Source organism: Sinohyriopsis cumingii, chromosome 14 (genome assembly GCF_028554795.1).
Source record: "Sinohyriopsis cumingii isolate HCF-2022 chromosome 14, ASM2855479v2, whole genome shotgun sequence".
Lineage (NCBI taxonomy): Eukaryota > Metazoa > Mollusca > Bivalvia > Unionida > Unionidae > Sinohyriopsis > Sinohyriopsis cumingii.
The window spans coordinates 86,273,879-86,295,789 of record NC_142974.1 but is presented as its reverse complement, the minus strand read 5'-3'; the positions used below and the strand labels follow the sequence as shown (position 1 = coordinate 86,295,789).

Sequence of the window (21,911 nt, the reverse complement as noted above, 5' to 3'; positions counted from 1 at the left end):
TTTTCTTATATATTTTATACCAATTTTAATGTTTACAACACAAAAGCAGATTGAAAAGTCACCGAGCATTTATCATACAGTACACTGTTATTTTTTGTTAGGTTTCAACTGCAACGAGTATTATTTGAAATGAAAGATGGGGTTAATCTGTTTCAAGTCAACTTCATTTTAAGCTTGTTATCGTAAGAAAGAACGCCAATCGTTTACAATTTCTTTAAAACCCCAGTTGTACTTTCAGAATTGGTAATAATGGGAAAAGCGTCCGATAGCGGCAAATTGGATGATTCAAGTCATGGAGAATTTCGTTCATGAATGAAGAAGCATTTCATGATACAGCACATTCATCCTTGATTTCAAAGAGGAGAACACGTACGTAGCGTTGAGTGGATGTGATTTCATTACAGAGCACTGTACAATGTTTTTTATGAAACGGATAATCAATGATGAAGTTTAGATATTTAGTTTATTTGTAATTCTGAAGTAAAGAAAATCGTACAAATGAGCCAAATGCGGTGACATCCTTACATATGCAGCTCAATCATCGCCAAATATCCCATACGTGAGGAGGTGTGAGGAATAACCACACGGTAGTGCAAAAGCTAAGCTGGGGTATGTATTTATGTAAGTGTGTATATATATATATATATATATATATATGTGTGTGTGTGTGTGTGTGTGTGTGCGTGTGTGTACTGTGGTATCAGCAGAACACTCACACTACTGAGAGATTAAATTCCAGCAAATAATGTTTGGAAATCAATATTTAGTTCTTAAATGCAAAGAATTATGTTTGTATATTTGTTCATTGTCGCAATCAAAGGTATTCATATATAATAAAGCATGCCAATTGTATGTGTGGCTGAATAATATAGCGATTGTCGTTCTGTTGAATGTCACTAATTAAGAAACTGGAAAATGATGGATAGCATGCTCTTGGCGCATGAAAACTGAAATCATGTTAGTTTCATCGAAAATTACCTAATTACAACAAGTCACCAGACGTAGGGTTTCCAAGGTACAAATCAATTGAACAAATCATATAAACGACTCCACGTTAAAATAACGTCACTCTAACGGTAGAAGATGGACAATCTAACTGTCGTAGTCTTATTTCGGCCTGGATTCATCTAACGCACAGTAAGGCGAACCTGAAGCTTACTTAAACGATTTAGACCAGCTAGGCCGGTTAGTACTTTGCCTGATTTCTTCAAGTGCCGCACTATTCGCTCCTTATTTTGACAATCGTCCCTGAACTCATTCAGATATCTCCTGTTTGGACGGTCGAAAACCATACACAACCGGAACACAATGCTTAGAGTTGGACAAGACCGAAATTCCATGGATTTGGATACAAGACCAAAACCAATTCACCGCTCGCAGGCAGTCACACAGCCTATTAGACTAAGATATCTGGGCTGGCTAGGCATACCCGTGTTGCTGGATGCATCTGTCACACTTGAGTAGGAATGCGGGGCACTGAAAATTAGTATCTTATATATATTGGCTCTCCGTACAATCAGTACAAGTGTGCAAGAGTCTTTTTCCAGAACTCGAACGAGTCACACAGTAGAGTGTAAGGGTCTCTTTCCGTAACTTGAATTAGTTACATAGTAGTGTGTAAGAAACTAGAGAACTCGAGTGAGTTACATAATAGTGTGCAAGAGTCTCTTTCCAGAACTCGAATGAGTCACACAGTACAGTGCAAAAGTCTCTTTATGGAGCTCGAATGAGTTACATAGTGTGCAAGAGTTACACAGTGGTGTGCACCAGTATATATCCAGAATTCACCCGAGTTACATAGTAGTGTGCAAGAGTCTCTTTCCAAAACTTGAACGAGTCACACAGTTGAGTGCAAGGGTTTCTTTCTGTAACTCGAATGAGATGCACAGTAGTGTTAAGAAACTCCAGAACTAGACTGAGTTACACAATAGTGTGCAAGAGTCTCTTTCCATAACTCGAATACGTTAAATAGTAGTGTGCCAAAGTCTATTTTCAAACTTGAATGAGTTAAATAGTAGTGTGGCTCAATTTCTTTCCAGAACACTAATGTGTTACATTCATTAAGATAATACATTTATTCTAGTTTAGACGTTTGTATTAATTATCCATGAGATGAAGACTTAGTACTGCGACAAGGAATATTTACAGGAGATAAGAACAATGACTCTTAAATATACATTGTATTTAATATATGTATGTATGTATGTATGTATGTATGTATGTATGTATGTATGCATGCATGCATATATGTAAACAGTATGTATGTGTTTGTGTATGCATGCATGCGTGTGTATGTATCTATGTATGTAGCTGTTTAGGGGACTTCACCCCAATAGTGGTTATATGATACCAACCAAATATAAGTTTCTAGAAAATAGTACAACGAATATCGCAGTACAGCTCTTTCCAAAAAGATGCAAACATAAAATAAATATGACAAAATATGAAATCTGTGAGCTCCCTCTCTATCTCTGTGCTATGTATGAAAAACAATGAAACAATATGAAAACAATACCGAAGTTCAATTGCATTACCATCATTAGACAGAAACTGATATACAACGGATAAAAATAGGATTTTACCCTTGTAGAAATATGTTCATATTCGGATATTCTTGCCTGATCTAATCAGCATTACATAATCAAGGATATTCTGAATATATCATATAATGCCATTAATTAAATCTTAGGAAAACAATGTTTTGTTGCATGCTTTAGTTTGGAATGGGCAACTTTTTTTTTATTTTCCTTTAAAAACCGATTAGGTGACCTGATAATATTATATATTCATTGCTATTTGAAACCCACAGTTGGATACTATATTATTAGCATGATGTTAATTTTCAATTATAATTTGCTAAATACAATATGCAGTTATAAGTTTTACAGAGCATTATACCATATATAAATATTTAGTTTATATATCGGCTGAGAGTAGATACAAACTTAAAAATGTAAGTATCATCTTAAACTATATTTGATATTGAGATGTTTGCAGCAAAATCTGTATTAACTTTGACAATTGGTGTAAACTGGATCAGATAGTAACTTTGGAGATTCACTCCTCCACAAAGTACCCATGTAAGTTTTGTCTCTGGAGCCAGTCTAAAGCTTTCTCCTACAGCATCTGCCATTCATCACGTTTCTCCAAGTGATGTTTCCTTAACCAGGCAATGACATGCACTGCTGCAACAACAGCGTCATCCTTCAGAAAATAATGGCGAGGACAATTTGAAAAAAATGATATATTAATTTTTTCTGAATTTAAATAAAAATGGAACATCTTTGAAGTATAAATATCTAAATGTGAAACACGCTATATGAACTCACATTTGAAAATATTTAGATGGTTGATTTGCAGAATATCCGTAGTTCTTTAATGAGGTTAATGTACCTAATATTTAAAAATCATGAAATATATTAATTGTATACCCATCTTGTTCTTTAGAAGACTTGTTTTGCATACTATTCAGCTGTAAGAAACCTGACACAATTACGTTGTAGTATTTCGAAATCATTATCACGTGCTATTCAATCTGATTATTTAATTATTCAAAGAACATATAATTTATACCCCTATATACGGCCATAAAAATACTGTTTTAATATAAATCAGAAGAAGCAATATTACCAGCATAAATCAATAGATGTTAGTAAGAGCTCAAACAGCTGATAAATGGGGTACAAATTAAGTCCATTTAACAAACGACGCATCTCCTAGATTTAATATACATGTGATCTTAAACGTAATCTCAGATCCATTTATGTATAGATTTATATTGATTATCGACATGTCCCTCTGAAAAGCCTGCCCATCCGTCCGTATCTTTTTGTCTCTACTAGCAAAATGGAATGTTTATTTATTTTATCTGGAACAGTAATGAAATGGAAATTAGACGTTAACGTGAAAACAAGCAATTATAATATGAATATCAAAAATGGAAATTATTACTTTTAGGAAGAAATTACTAATTTTTTAAAGGAAACAATTTTTTGATGATAGTAAATTGATGTTGTTTTACTTCTATATAATAAAGTTATCATGTATTGTGAGATAAGAAAATAAGGGGATTGTATATACAGAAACTTGAGAGAATGATTCATCCAAGAAAGTAGCAAATTATGAGAAATCACGGCAACAAAAATGATCATATAAATACATTTTCTATTCAAACTTCTTCTTGATTTTTTACGGGAAAAAAGCAACAGGTAAATATGAGAGGGTGTGAACATGAACACATAAAAGCCTTTTAATGTTTTGAACAAAGAGCCATGGAGGGGCGGGACACACTTGAGGCTAATTGCTAATTATATCTAAATGTTGAAGATATCCCAAGAAATAAAAATTAACATTCTACTAGAATACAGATATCTATCATTAAGTATGCAAATTAGGAATATATATGTCGTTCCGGACTCTGTCAATAATTTAAGAGCAAATGGTCTATGTTTGTTACCTTTTGTACAAATAATTTCCAATTGCTTTATTAATTTAATGTATTTCATTTTAAAAATCTATTTAATTGTACATTTATCAAGTGCTTGTTTATGGACAGTATTTGGGAGTATTTAGACAGTATCTGGGTATTTTTGGGCAGTATTTGGGTAAATTGTGCCACCATATAAAATATGGGCTCTGAGTCTATGGAAAAGATGAATTAATCTTGGTACAAATATCTAAATACACGTAGCTTGATAATGCAGATCTGAACTGTGCCAATATAAATTCACATAAAATTTAGACACTGAAACTCAGATATCAGCATCCTTGTGAGAATTTCACCCATATCTGACCCAGATTCTGAGAGTCTTGACCATGTATCATGAGACAAATCTTAAGTTGCCCAATTCAATCAAACATTTTACCACAAACTTCACATTTACATGGTATCTATCCAAAGTTTATCATCAAATTCATCTTGTTAAAACATTCCTTTACATACTTCATGTACGTATTGCTTTTTCCCCACTGTGGATCACCATGTGCTTCTTGTGATTCCCACTGTGACGGAACATCTTTCCACATATTTCGCATGTGTATGGCTTCTCTCCACTGTGTATTCTCCAATGCCTTTTTAAACATATTAACCAGGTAAACGTTTTTCCACAAACTTCACACTTGTGTGCTTTTTCTCCAGTGTGTACTACAGAGTGCGTCTTCAGGCCGTCAGACCTACTAAACAGTTTACCACACACTTCACACTTGTATGGTTTTTCTCCAGTGTGTATCTTCATGTGTTTGTCAAGACCACTTTTCAAACTAAAGGACTTATAACATACTTCACACTTGTATGGCTTGTTCCCATTATGCATTTTCATGTGTACACTCAGTGTAGAAATATATCTATAGGTTTTGCCACATAAAACACACTCATAAGGCTTCTCTCCATTGTGAATCCTTGAATGGATCTTTAAGCTCGTTGACCATGTAAAAAGTTTCCCACATACATCACATTTGTGTGGTTTTTCTCCACTGTGTAATTTCGAGTGCTGCTTCAGACTTTCAAGCCAACCAAACCTTTTATCACACACTGAACACTGATATGGTTTTTCTTTAGTGTGTATCAACATGTGTTTCTGTAATTGATCTTTCTGACTAAACGTTTTTTCACATGCTTCACATTTGTGTGGCTTATCTCCACTATGTATTCCTATGTGTGCATTCAAGTTAGATATCCGTCTAAACATTTTGCCACAAATTGTACATTTGCATGATTTGTCTCCACTGTGTATTTTCATATGGTCCTTCAAGCTTCCACTCCATCGATACAATTTGCCACACAATATACATTTAAATGGTTTCTCTCCAGTATGTACAGTCATGTGTCTTTTTAGACTGCCTTTCTGTAGAAACAATTGTTCACAAACTTCACATTTGTAAGATTTATCTTTAATGTGCATAACATAGTGCCGGTTCAGGTCAGAGGTCCGGCTAAATGTTTTTCCACACCTTTGACATTTGTATGGTTTTCCATCGCTGTGAATTTTCAAGTGATCCTGAAGGGTTTCATTCAAAGCAAACAATTTACCACACATTGTACATTCGTGTGACTTGTCCACATTGTGCATTTTCATGTGTCGCTTCAGATTCCCCTAGTGACTAAACAAATTAATTGTTCACACACTTAACATGTCTTTGTATTGTTTCCAATTTTCATGTCCATGGGACACTTTAGGTCTGAGGTCTGGCTAACATTTTCGCACATAGTTCAGTTTATATGGCTTTCTATCCCCTGTTGTTTTCATATTTTTTTCTTCTTTCTAAATGCTAATACAGGCTTCCTTTGAGAGCGTGAACACTTTATTATATATTATATTGCCCTTGATTGTTTTCCGCCTAGACGTGTTCTCAGATGCGCCTTCCGGCTCAGTCTAAAATGCTCAATGGAGTTATTCTCGAAATGAACGATATGGAACAGTTCTATGCGAAAGATTTTCCATTTAACAAAAACATATTTCAAATGACAATTTAAGTCATAGTTATTGAGCAAAAGTCATCGTTATTGTTATAATAATAATAATAATAATAATAATAATAATAATAATAATTATTATTATTATTATTATTATTATTGTAATTAATAAGATTATTATTATTGTTGTTGTTGGTGGTGGTGCTGGTGTTGTTGTTATTTTTTTATTATTATCATCATTATTATTATTATTATTATTATTATTATTATTATTATTATTAGTAGTAGTAGTAGTAGTAGGAGTAGTAGTACCAACACAATTAAACGTAACCAGTACCAAATGCATGTGCACGTGCAAAGGCAGGATTCATATTTGGTGGAAGCTGCTAAGAAACGACGTCGCATCAAAATGTACACAGCAGGCATGAAGTGCACTGCAGTGACGTACAGTATTATAACTGGTGCAGAACATAAAAGTCCGTCAGATGTGGAATGCGTAGTCCAGTGTAAGATTTAAGAACAGTGGAGTTCAACAGGTGTGGAATGTGTAGGTCAATATAAGATTTCACAACAGTCAAGTACTAGGGGAATGATTAGTTTCACCAGAAACCGGAAATATACTTTCTGAAATTTTAACTCTATTACAAGAACAAAAGCTAGGGTGGGAAAAGATAAAAACAGTGCTGAAATACTAAGATTGTGTTGAGCGCGATATTGTGGTTACGAAAACATTTCACATTCGCATTTAGTTAATGAGCTTTATTTATGTTATGAACATCCTTTTCGCCATAAATCCTCGTTCGCCCACTTTATCATGTTATGGTACTCAAAGCAGCAAAGCAGGCTGTTCTTTAGCAATACAGATCTAGTGTGAACCTTAATAATTAATCGGGTTAAATGTGTTGGGTTATTTTTGTTATGTCTTTTTTTATCGGAAGGTGGGGGGTCATTTCTTTAACTTGAGACCGATTAAGCATGTTTGTTTATTGTATACACTATCGTAAGGAAATCTATTATTTCGTTGTACGTTTCTAAATCTTGTCTGAAATTAAAATATACGAGTCGGCGTAAATGGAGATATTTTCTACATTTCGTTTCTTTGCAATCATCGTCACAACAAAGTAGGTTATTTCCTGGCAACACAAATCAATGTGAATGCAAACAATCTGATACATTTACCATCGCATATACTGATGCTATACATTTACCAACGCAAATAATGAAGTATTACTGTAATATATGGAGTCGCACTGTGATGGGATATGAATTGATTACTCACGATAGCAAATTACAAAATTGAATTACTTCAAAAAATAAATAGAGAATAATAGCATATAATGTGTAATATTACGCATATTTTCTATTATATAATTAAAATCTCATCCTTATCATCGTAAAATATATTGTTACTATCACGGGCGCTTGCAAAAAATGACAAGGGGCACTTGCCCCTTTCCCCCAGATTTCACCTCTATACACGTTTTAACCTACATCTATAAAGTTTAATGCTTGATTTCTGCATGTGTGCCCCCCCCCCCCTCCGAAACTTTCTCTCTTGATTACTTTATACCATGACAACTTATTAACCATCATCATGACATATCAAGTTTATGGTATCATCAGGCATATGCCCTCAAATAAATAAAAATCCCAAACCAAATGGTAATGTAGTGTCCGGTTGTTAGTATTTATTAGTGTTTATTAGTTGTTTTAATTTATCTGCAAATACCTCAACCTCAGAATTCATCACACTGCTATACATTGGAAACTGTTTTGGGAATATGCGAGAACAGATAAGCATGAACTCTTATCTTAAATTTATGTTTTTATTGAGATGGCAATAAAATCTTCCAGATAGTTACATATTTGCTTTACAAGGACAGAATGTATCAAGTAAATACATCTGTCTGCGTGGGTTCGAGTCTCGGATTCGGCCAATTTGGGTATGTGAGAAAGCTTGCTAGTAGCGTTTCGAAGGTCGGTGGTTCTTTCCGGGGATTTCCCGGGTTCTTCCACCACCATTAATACTAGCGGCCCTGTATAGCCAGCCTATCGTGCGCTTAAAAATGACGTTAAACCCTACAACAACAACAACAAGTAAATACAAATGCTGACTCACTTCTGCAATTACTTATTCTTATTTTCAATCTAATCGATCTAAAATGTCATACCCTTATAAAATTATTGCTATTAATTGTTTACTCGGCTTAATATTTCCTTGTCATTTTGATATATATTCAAGCTCTCGGTATTACATCTAATAGAGGAAGTGTTTATAATTGTATTTGCTAAGATGCTTACATGTTTCTTAACATGGCATTGGCGGACTCCGATTCACAACCCTTTTTCTCTTTATCAGGGTATATAACACCTTTTTTTTTTGTACGCTGACGACACCCAGATATACAAATCTATCCACCCAACTGAAGTTGTAGCTACCATCCAAGGTGCATTTCTGATGTGAAATCATGGGTGACATGTAACAAGCTGCAGATGAACGATGATAAAACTGAGGCCATTCTGATCACAACACAGACTTTCTCATTCACATTCTTTACCTCAAATAATAAATATAAGTAACACCAACATTAAATTCAGATAGTCTGTACGACACCTATGTGTCACTCTAGACAGTACACTCACGTTGCACCAACATGTCATGAACATATGCAAGGCTGCATATCTTGAGCTGAGACGCATTAGCTCCATTCGCAAACATCTTTCAGTTGATGCCAATAAAATACTTGTATGTTCATTAGTACTTTAAAAACTGGACAATTGTAACTCAATTCTGTGTGGTTCATCTCAATGTCTACATCAGAAACTTCAAAAAGTTAAAAACACAGCTGCTCGGATCGTTCGTACTTAAACCACCATCATAACACACCTCTCCGCTACTCTGTACAATAAACTGGCTGTCCAGGCGATCCAGAATCAAACACAAAATGTGTTCTCTGCTTTGCTACGTTTCAATGGCGGACTCCATTCCAGCAAAAATATCCGACCTCAACTATGTGTAGACACCAGCAAGATACTTATGCTCCTATTCTGACATTCGCATACTCATTATTCAAAATATGAAAACGAAGTCATATGGACAACGTTCGTTTGCATACCAGGGCCCAACAACGCGGAATGAATTGGCCACTGAACATAGACACAATGACATAGTGATCCAACTCAAAAGTGATCTTAAAACTCACTTAATTTGACTGCAAGAAAAAAATGAAAGACCTAATAATTTCCCCTACCTTATTATTTTCAGCATTTTAATTTCATGGTGTTTGTTTTTATTTTTGTAATAATATCCTTATATTCGTTTATTTTTTTAATATATTATTTATGTTATTTGTATTGTCTAATGTTGTGAAACACTTAGAGCTTCTAAAGGGTATGCTCTATCCAAAGTCCTCAATATTATTATTATTATTATTATTATTATCATTTCCCATATTGTTTTTCCTAGGTAAAGATGTGCTATGCGCAGCATTTTGACAAGTGATATAAGTCATTCAGCAATACTCTTCATACATTCTATGTTACAGTGTTTAGTGTTGAAACAGTTGCCTAAAAACAGTTAATTGTAGCGAATAAGCCCTCAGTGGTAATCCCTCTTTCCTCAATCAAAACGTTGTAAATATATTTTCTTTTATGACAGAGTCGCCTTATAAATCAATGATTCTATACCGGTTACGTTGGTTTCTTCAGTTTCTGGCTTGCTCGATTAAAATAGTATGCCTTGCCTTCATAGAGGGTAAAAGTAGTTTAACTAATCTGCTTAATGTGGTTAGACAATATGCACGATATTACATGATAGTGTCTACATGTTATGTATATATAGGGGCAATTATATATATATATATATATATATATATATATATATATATATATATATATATATATATATATATATATATATTGTTATGTGTATTTGATTTAATTTATATTTGATTTGATTTAATTGTTTGTTGGTTTTAAGTTGTTTTATTCCAGTACATGTTATTGTAATATAACTGCATTTACTGGATTTGACATTTTCCAGAAATTTCATTTGACGTGACTGTTTTTCGTAAACACCTAATAAAGGAAACTTTGTATATAATAACTGACCTAGTTCCTGACATTGATTCAAAATCAGTAAAAGTTGAAGTAAACAATTTCTTATATTTTTTTTTTACAATTCTTTTCGCAGAGTAAAATCATTGCATTTAGTTGAGGTCATACTGGGAGTACGTCCTGTTAAGCATGTAAAAATGTTATGCTTTGTTCTAGAATCATGATCACGTGACCCTCACTTGTGAATCTGCGTCTTAACTTAGTGTATTACTGTTTTCTATATAAAATTTAGTCATATGGGTGTTTTGGTTCGACCAGTTTGAGTTGACTTTTTAATTTTTCTTCAACTTATTTGGATTTCAAGAGATTATTTTTCCCTGGAAATACTTGTGCTCTAAATTAATTAATGGACAAGGACAGTTATCGAAACTTACATTGAATTCAAACACTGGAATACTATTTTCTGTTGTTCAGCAAAGAACGGTTGACACATCAGTACGACGATGGCCACAACATACGTCATAACCTTCAATTTTTGATTTCATCCCGATTCGAACTCATTTTCATTAATATCTTTTATTACTAGGACTTCTACGTTCTAATTCTTGTATTATTATTGGGTTATTTCTTTGGATTTGATTGTAAAACTGTAAGTTCTTTTTGTGATGTTTACCTCTTTTTTTGGGAAATAAATTATTTGTTAAATTTTACAAAGCTTGTTGTATATATATATATATATATATATATATATATATATATATATATATATATATATATATATATATATATATATTACAAAATTATAACCAACAATAAAAATTACATTCAATTTGTCTAAAATTAAAGTATCACTTTTGGACGTAGAGGTCGTGAAAAATGAAAAATAATGACATCACTACCATGGTTCATGTTAAAAGAAAAGTATTCATCGATATGATGAATATTATTCATGCCATCCTTTATCACGTAAAAATGGGATACCATATAGTCAAGCAAAGATATATATAATAATTATTTTAGATGACGCTGTTTTTAAATCATCTTTGTCAGAGTTATGTCAGCATTTCTTTTATAAAGAAATTACCCTATTGATATCATTAATAGTGCTTTCCAAAGAGTATCTTCTTTTACACAAGTTGAATATTTACAATGTAAAATAAAAAATAGAAATAAAGGTATCATTCCTTTTGTTTTTGAAGATAATCCAAGTTTGCCTAATATAGGTAAGAGTATCAACATATATTTGGATTTATTAAACTTCACGTGAAGCAAATGTTAACTCGCTACACGAAAGCAAACCCACACTTGCTTATGAATGGACAAAAGATCTTAAAAGATTTCCTAACTAATTCTAAATTAGAAAAAAAATCATCATATAAGATAGAATCATCAACTAAATGTTATAGACCTAGATGTTCACACTGTTCATTTATTAATGAAAATACTTCTTTCAATAGTAATAGCACGAAATAAACCTTTAATATTCGTTGTGATACCAATTGTGCGACATCAAATGTTATTTATTTGATCACATGCAAAAAATGTGGCAGGCAATATATTGGACAAGCCAGTCGACAAAAATATATAAAAGTATGAACCAAAATAATTCAGATATAAAAAATGATATCGATCAATCATTTTCATTTCATGTTGCTGCACATTTTAACAAGAGTTCCCATACTTTGCAAGATTCTTCTATCCAACCTATTGTGAAAGCTGTTTCTGAGATGGAACGTCTGTTAAAGGAAACCTATTGGATTCATCGTCTTAATACAGTATATCCAAAAAGTCTCCATTCAAAAACACTATACGACATTCATTACTGTTGTTTTTTTAATTATTCCCCCTGTTTACACTTAGTTAAGAATATATATATATATATATATATATATATATATATATATATATATATATATATATATATTTGCAGAATAACATAACTAGTGAAGGATAAACTAATATCATAAAAATAAGTTGACTAATTATTTAAAACTGAAAGTGCATTACTATGTTAATTATAAGTATATTAAGATTAATTATTTGTAAAACACTCAAGGGTAGGTATTATGCACACCATAATTTTTTGTTATATAATTTGAGTGCTGATGAAATATCTCTCATTCGTCAATGTTCTATCAATATATAATATTTATATCTTTAATAAATGTGCATTATACGTAATAAAAATAAAATATTTATGAACTGTTTAGTTTTATTTCGTCATAAATTTTAGAGATATTTATCAATATAGATATATGTAACTTTAACATCCAGTTTTATGTATTTAGATGTAGTTATATGTATTAAAATAGCATTAATATGTGCTGTATATGCATACCTTCATGCAAATTATTCGTTAAAGGTTAAGACAATTAGGTTAAAAAATGTAAGCTATGATGTCCTATTCTTCATGTCATCTTGTTTATGTCTTATTGTTTATTTCATTAATCTCTTATAAACATATATATTTAATGATTAAAGCAATGCTATTAAATGGTCATTTTATCTCCGGTAATTTTACGTGCAATATTACCCGATACTGAACTCGCATGCTAATACACATATTGCATTCACGAACATAAAGGAACTATTTTCTATTGTAAACAAACAATGGACGCAGAGGCCAGCAAATTATGTGCACTCACGTAGTAGACGCTTCACGTTGTTGTTGATGAAATATTTTTTCGTGTGTTTCTGAAGAACTAACGCAGATGTTTCGTGGGCTGCCACATAACAGCTTTTTTGGAACATTCCGTGTTAACTTTGTTGATAACGTGTTTCGGATTTAGGCTAACTAAACAACAAACGCAAGAAAAGGTCCTTACAAATAACATACAAGTGACACGTCATATACTGTCTTCTTTAACTGGTGATACGAATGGCCAAAAAATATACTTGCAATTTCCTCAAAGTGTACTTTCTTAGTTCTGCAAATCCGAATTACATGAGCCATGTCATAGTTCTCAACCTTGATTACACATTTCGAAATTGTACTATAATTTTGAACATAAGAACAATTTCATCCTTCTTACTGCATTCAACATAAAATAAGCATTAAATTCCATAGCGTCTTTTTGATAATTGCAATTGAAAGACTTCATATTTTTCCACATTATGATTTCAAACATTGAACGACAGAAACAGAGATACATATGCAGATGTCAACACGCTTCTCTCTCGCTTCTTCAATCCGATGTATTTCATGTGGGATTGTCATATATAAATCCAGTCCATACATTTCGTGACTCAAATATTTCAATGTTAACAAGACACGCCATTTTCTTTCAAAAGTTACATCGAGCGCGTGACTAAGTTCAAATGTATCTGGGATGAGTTATGTTCGCAGTAATAATGTTGTTGTTGTGTAAGGATGAATCTGCGTTTTTGTCCTTAGTTTGGAATACGGCATACATTCAGTTACTTTGTTTCTTGTAGTGTATTTTGTTAATATTATTAAGCATTAGGTAGAATAGAAACATTAGCATATAATAAAACACTTGCTGCATTTGTAAGGGAAAATATAAACTCATTTATTTCGGATGGATATACTGAACTCCCAAAGTCGTGCAATATTTCCATTCGAAAAACTCGTTCATATTGTCCTACACAAATGCAGTAACTTATAAAAATTCAGTTCAGTTTGAATTCAGTCTGATGAAGCATTAAAGCGAAAATGGTCACACATTCTATGTGTTCGTGTTTTTTATTTTATAATTTATGTATGAAGAGAGAATTGAGATATAAAAAAAAAGAAAAACACGAGCGCCATTAACTCAGTTCAGCTAGTTTCGCATTTACTGTATGCTTCATTAGGCACAAAACGTTTATAAATAAAGGGATGCCGTTTTTATATTTTCAAATAACAATTACGTCATTAAATTTACGTAGCGTCATACATGATAAGCGTAGTCATAACAATTTTATTTATATGACAGGATCGAAAATTTACACGAGTCTCTAATAAAACCTGATAAAGCAAATTAATAAAAGAGAGATCAGCAGTCATACGGGTAATTATAACTTTCATTGATGATGTATAACATTATCAATATTTTATTAACATGTAATATAATTTTATAAAGTGCGTCGGTATAAAATATTAATATGTTGTATCTCTTTTGAAAAGAACTTAATTGTATGTTGATCTCTATTTTAGTATATTACTATATATATATATATATATATATATATATATATATATATATATATATATATATATATATATATATATATATATTGTATTCTCGACTGTAATTTGCAGTGATTAGCTGTAGCTGGATTTGAGTATACGTGCATAGGGTCTAGTTTAGTACGTTAGGAACGTAACATTGTGTAGGATCTATAAATATATGCTTTTAAAAGTGTTAACATTACCAAAAATAAAAAATAAAAACATATTAGTAAATATGTTGACAACATTTGTCCTTTTTCCAATGGACATCTTGGTCAGGTGGTATCCTAGAGTTAAGTGATTTACCATTTGATGCGTTAAATCATATGATTGTTTTACGATGTTGGAAATTTGCAATTTGTCACATAGGGATAAGTGATTTTATGCGTGTGGTATCCTTTTTTCTTTCATAAAAGTAGCACACAATGGCCAAGTTTTTGTATTCTTATTTTTGGTGATTAAGTCTGTAGACATTATATATTGTATTAATAAAATGTTGGCGAGAAAAAAAAGAAACATTCGTTTGGCATGTTCATTGGAAACAGAAACTGCTCATTGAACTAGAATACTATTTTCGAACTATTGTTAGTTATTCAAGGGAGTTCTGGACAACACCATTTTAATACGCCAGAACTGTTGGCAGTCCAGTCTATTCTTGGATCTGAAATGTATACGGAACATTACTTTGTTCTGAACTTGATTAGAACTTTTTCAGCATTCATTTGGATTAAACTCGTTATACTCTTAGTTCCTTTTATATTTACATTTTAAAACAATGATAGTTAAATTAATTATAACATTTTATAAAACTTAATTTATTAAGTTTTACAAAACTTATTGGTTTTACTTCTTTATTATAGAGAAACAACAAACTTCAAATATTGAAATGGTGTCTCAAAAGTATATTTTTATTTTAGCATTTTAATCTGAGAATCTCGATTTCCCGTCTTCCTCCTACTAGAACATATAATGAAATTGTTTCTCCTGGATCGAGATTTGAGTTATAGGTCAATTTCGATTAATATAAAAGGTATATGCCTCATTGTTCTTGTTGATGGTTTTACAGATACTTGAAAGTATTGGAAAACTTCGTACTGAAGTCGCCGACGTGCAAAAAGAACATGCACCTGAACCCTGGCCAGTAAAAGAAAATATAAAATTGATTGCAAAATTCAAAGAAGGGGTCGTTGAAGAAATTAGGAATACTGAAAGAGAAAAATTATCCGAAAAAATATACAATGTAATAACTAACAAATCTCTGATTTTAAAACCCCGTCATGAAAAAGTAAAAAATGAAGATCTTATTAAATGGATATATCGCATACATGCAAAGAAAAGACGGGTTGAAAGTAATGATTCGGAATACAGAGCTCTTTATAAAGAAGTGGGAAGACTTCATAGAGAGGAACTGGAACAATTCTCCCAGTATCAACTTCCTTCACCTCTGCAACAAACAGAACAACAACAATCTTCTTCGCCGCAGCAAAGGTTGAAGCCGGAATTTAAAAGGTCTAAAGAGCTACCTGGAAAATCAGCAGAGGAAAGATCGCCCTTAAGACATTTAAGAAAACAGCAGAAGAAGAAGCAACGGGAAGTGGTCGGGGAAATAATTTTGTTTGTCCTGATAATATCCTCAATGATGTGTCACGGTTAGAAGTTCTCATAGGAGGAAAACGTGCCGGAAATAATTCACCAGAAATAATTAATGAAGCAGCTGATATTTGTCGGCGATTATTTCAAGGTGGTATCATGGATATCGGAGTTTACCGAGAACTTATCGATGAACTTGTTGATGACTAGTTGTTAAATAAATGGTAAATAAAAATATGATCATACATAATAATCATCGTAAACCTATATAGGTCAGAGCGGTGAACTCACGATTACCAATCTACAGAGCTACTTACGGAGATGGACTTGGTGATGTTGTGCGGGGATTATTCACAAGGATAGCTCCAAAAGCAGCATCCGTTGCAAAACAAATATCGATGAAAGCTATCGATATTGTCCGTGAAAAAGCTCCTGGAGCAATTGTCAATGTTGCTGGTAAGGCGTTTTCGGCAATCAAACAAAGACTAGCACGATTATTGCGACGAAAACAACAACCACCAGTGAAACTGGCAAGTACTGAAATTATGCCCGCAGACGTAAGTAAAATAATAAATCAGGCTGCAAATCAAAAACTAGCGGAATTATCTAAAGAGGCAGAAAGAAATATAACATCAAATTTGATAGCAGATCAAAGACTCAGTGAATCAGGAAATAATATTTCAAGCATGATATCAGGAAGTGGAGTTTCCAAACCCGGTTTTCGTGTTAGACGAAAATAATTATAATAAAATGTTTAAACGTGAATCCGATGAAGCATTTGATATGGAGGCACCTGTCCTTAAAGATGAATCGATACGTGATTATCAGTTTTATTCTTATGAGGCACGAATACCAGATCAACGTGGAATAATTGAACTACAAGTTCATGATACAAGTAGATACTTTTTACCCGCTGAGGCTTTTCTTGAGGTAGAAGGTACAATTATAAAAACGGATGATACTAATTACGGAGGTGCAGTAAAAGTTGGTTTTGTCAACAATGGGATTATGGCGTTGTTTGATAGCGCCACTTATATGATCGATGGAACAAATATTGAATTGATTCAGAAAAATGTAGACGTTGCTACAACAATAATAGGATTAGCAAGATATTCTGATGATTATACAAGATCAGCAGGTCCAACAATGATGTTTGTGAAAGATAACTCCAATCACCCTGAAAGCGATCCGTATAATATAAGACGACCAAGAAATTTTGCCAATAACGCTGATGCTGATGTGTGGCCAGTGGTTCATGGTTCTAGCGAAAATTTCAACTTGGGATTTGCAGCACGTAAAAATATGTTACTAAGAGACAATAGAAGATTTTTATGTGCAATTCCTCTATCGCATATTTTTGGATTTTGTAGAAATTTTAGAAAGGTTATTTTTGGAGCTAGACACATGGTTGTTCTTGTGCGAAAAGGTGATGATAACGATGCTCTATGGAGGCCTCTTGGTGATGCTGGTAAAGTAATATTGTCTAAACTTTCACTATGGATGCCGGTAATGACTCCAACGATCGCAGTAGAACAAAAATTAATTTCTTTCATGGACACTGGTGGTAAATCCTTGTTGTCATGGTTAACAACAAGCACAGATAGTATGCAAACTAACGTTAACGGTCAGTTTGCATGGCATATAGCATCACAACAGGGTGTTTCTGCACCGCGACATATTTTTGTTGCGTTTCAGGAAACTAATCGATTAGGCTCACAAGTTCACTCTCATATGATATTTGATAAACTAGGTATCACAGATATTTCTTTACGGATAAACGGACAACAAGAACCAACAGAAAATATACAACTAAATTATGAGCAGAATCGTATAGGACGTGCATATCATCGTTTAATGTCATTCATAGGACGTGATCAAAATGTTGATACTGGATTGCAAATATCACAATGTGATTTCAGAACTTTGTATCCGATTTATTAGTTTTCACTGGAACATCTTGATCTATCAAAACAATCTGTCGTTGATGTACATCTTAAAGCAACATTGAATACAGGTGGTGTTAATTATAGAGCAATCGCGGTCATACTCAGCGATAAAGCCATGTTACTTGAAGGTGGTAGTGGTCAAATGAGAGTCGTTGATGCACCAGTGGAAAATCTTTAATTATTCAGAAAAATATTATTTATATAAAAATGTCGTATAGTCATGTTAATGTTACTCTGACTCCCGGTCAGGTCAAAAAGCTTCAATCAAAAACCACCAGCAAATGCGGAACTAAAATATCACTAAAACGAGATCAGATGGGTGGTTGTCCAAACAAATTATCGTTGACAAATAATCAGATTAAACATTTCAATAAAGCCCTAGAATCAAAAACTGGAGTTCAATTACGTCTTTCTCCAAGCGCCATCAAAGACATGGTTAAAACAGGTGGTATATTTCCACTTCTTGCGACTATTCCAGCTTTAATAGCTGCTGCCGCTCCAGCCGTAGCAAAAGCAGCCGCGTTAGGTGCTGTTGGAACAGCTGCTGGAATGGCTCTAAAGAAAGCAGTAGGAAAGGGATACAAAATACAAAAAAAGGGACGCGGTCTAAGATTACCGGGATCTCGCTGGGGAAGCGGTCTGAGGCTCCCACGTTAGATGTTTCAGCATCAAATTTTGATTTACTTGATGCTGCTAAAAAATTAAAAATAAAAGCCTTTAGAGGTGTTTTTATGCGAGATCAATTTACCAAAACAACCAAACAAACTCGAAACAGGTATTATTAATCTCGACGAACGTTCCGGACCCGGTACTCATTGGGTATCATACGCGGTTGATCCACGTGGAATCGTTTATTTTGATTCGTACGGGTTAGGTCGACCTGCTGAATTTATCAAGTATGTTGCACCACTTCACGCAAGAACCTCTGGTTGTAAAGTTTGTTATTCAACGCTACCCACATAAACAATGACAGATCCGCCAATATGCGGCCGTGAGGTAATTAATGTACTCGACGCTATATCAAAATCATCCAAACCACCACATAAAGTTGTGCATGATTATACAAGCAACCGATTCGTTGCGCGTAAAGCGTTTTAAATAGATCTTGGATCTTATATAATGGTTGATATTTACGGAAGAAGATCTTCCCGCGTTAAGAGAAAATCCCGCGATGTTGATCTGTCGAAGTATGCGACTAAAGATGAACTTGCTTATATCATGAGCCTGGCTGGAGTTGATCCAGATGAGGTCGTTATTTTTCAAGATCGACATGGTAAACTAAAAACGAGCAATATCAGATGGAATGATATAGTTCGACGAGTACTTGGTGCAGTTACAGATAATATTCCTGTGTTTACTGACGGTGGTAGAATCAAAAATTCAAGTATATCGTTTACAACAATTAGAGATGAAATTGCAAAAAGCGTTGCTAATCGCGTGAAAAATACCGGTGACACAATGACGGGTGAACTCAGCATGAACGGAAATACAATAGTAGTTTTAAGAGATCCAACATCCGACGAAGATGCAGCAACAAAAAAATACGTCGACACCGTAGATGGTAAATTATCCACATTGCGGGCCGAGTATGACGTTCACGTGGGCGCTTTTGCAAGATTTCGCAGAAACCATCAAAGAACCGCACAAGAATTCTTCGGCATTCCGCACTCCGTTGACATAAAACTTTCTGATATCAAAAGTAACCTAGACACGATCAAACAAACACAGCAAAACGTCGTAGCGGGGATTCCTGATATCGTTAACAAAACCAATTTGATTAAAATTTCAGCCGGAATAACTCCTGGGCATATCACAAACATCGTATACACTGTATCATCGGGATTCGCAACATGGTCGTAGCAAAATAAAACCATCAAATATACCGGAACAGTCACTGGCGTGTACAGGTTGTCTGTGTTCAATGCTGCGCGATTTGAGATATTTACAACGTATCCATGGCGTCATTCAACGGATAGGTTTTCCGGAGTTGTATCTGTTATATTAAATAGCGGAACCGAAGAAATATTTATCCTGGAAGCAGATGATAAGAAATTAACCGCAACATCTTACTGGTGGTGTTTGGAATTTGTAGCTGAAACACCTCAATTGGTTACTGCATACAAATATATGGACGGTGCACAATACAGATACAATCAAGCGCGTGAATGGCAGGCGGCGCTAAAAGATCAAGTCGAACAATATACAGTAAAAGTAAATAAATATCTTCGTTGTTATCAGCGAGTCTCAGTGATGGAATTATATCTGATGTCGAGTTTTCAATGATGACTAAAATATACGACGAAGGTATCGGTATTAAGGACATAAATACTAATAATGACAGAATTACTCCAGCAGATCGTGACTAACACAACTCCGCCAAAGATAAAGATGATCTCGGTAAGTTCAACTAATCCTGAATTTAGTATTAATTTTCCTACTGCAATTCCAGTAAAAGAAATAGCACTGGCTCAATTACGAGTATATTACAACTGGCCAAATATCAGATCACAATCATTTAATGGTACACCAGCAAATAATTTGCTTGTATTTGCTAACAAGAACAAACCAGATGGTACTCCCGACTGGATAGATGTTGGAATACCCACTGGTAGTTATGAGATCGAACAAATCAATGAGGAATTTCAACGTAGAATAAAATCAATAACCGGAAAAAAAGCAAAAATATCAATTAACGTTCATGAACCGACGCTGCCCTCGACGGTTGAGATACATTCTCCTGATTATGCCGTTGATATCTATCAATCCACTATAAGATCCGTACTAGGTTGGCCGGATGTTCCCCGGGTGTATGAAGGACCACCAGAACCGAAAAAATCTGATTTTACGTCAACAAGTACCTCTCGTCACGATATTGAAATGAATTCAAATTGGTTAGGTTACATATAAATAAAACCAACGGTGATAGATGGAGGACTTTATTATGATCCTGACTCTATTTTTTATTATCTTATTAGACGTATTATTGTTTTGGATATTGATCTTATATTTTCTTCAATAAACCCAGACCATAAAATACAGTTAAATAATTTAAATGATAGTTTTCGGTAATATTTATCTGATTTGATATCTGCGCGCGATAATATCATCAGGTACATAGAAGTTTTAAATTTTATAGTTAATTCTTCTGAAAATATTTATAATAGAATTAGAGATGTAGTTCTTAAGTCATCAAGCGATTATAAAAAATCCTTCACAGCCAAATACAAAATATCCGAAGCTGATATTGCAACATTTAAGTTCCCTGATTATAATCCAGATAAATTAAGAAAATCTGTCAATGATGTCATTGATGAATATTTTCCTAAAATACTCGATGCGTGGAAAAAACTAACACCACCTCCAACTGTTCTCAGACATAATAATGATCGACATGGCGGCGGCAGGCACGTTTCTCCGGGAATCGTTAATATAACTAGCACGATTGTGGTCAATCTGGTTTGTGACGTAGTCGATGGTAGCTATCAAATAGATCTCGGAAAATCAAATCAGGCTCAACAAGGATATATTTTATATACATTTACACAACAAGTTCCGCCTGGAAGTTTAATCGTGCAAGAACCAACTAATCCTGTGTATCTGCGGTGTCACAATAATATGTTAACACGAATAAATTTTAAGCTCACAGACCACCTTAATCGCTTAATTGACATGCGTGGAGAAGAGCTTGTGATAAATCTGTATGTGAAATCTTAATTAATCCAGTAAATGTTATATA

General features: G+C 33.6%; 1 protein-coding gene across 1 annotated transcript; it reads right to left on the bottom strand.

The window, feature by feature from the left end:
• LOC149784305 (uncharacterized) lies at positions 1-6,339 on the bottom strand. The gene has a single exon (XM_089932332.1). The coding sequence runs from the start codon at positions 6,072-6,074 to the stop codon at positions 4,944-4,946; it is 1,131 nt and encodes a 376-aa protein (XP_089788458.1). The 5' UTR covers positions 6,075-6,339; the 3' UTR covers positions 1-4,943.
• Between the last annotated feature and the right edge of the window lie 15,572 nt (positions 6,340-21,911).

Coding starts and splice junctions, on each gene's coding strand:
- LOC149784305 (XM_089932332.1), bottom strand. CDS start 6,074: ATGAAAATGCACAATGTGGACAAGTCACACGAATGTACAATGTGTGGT.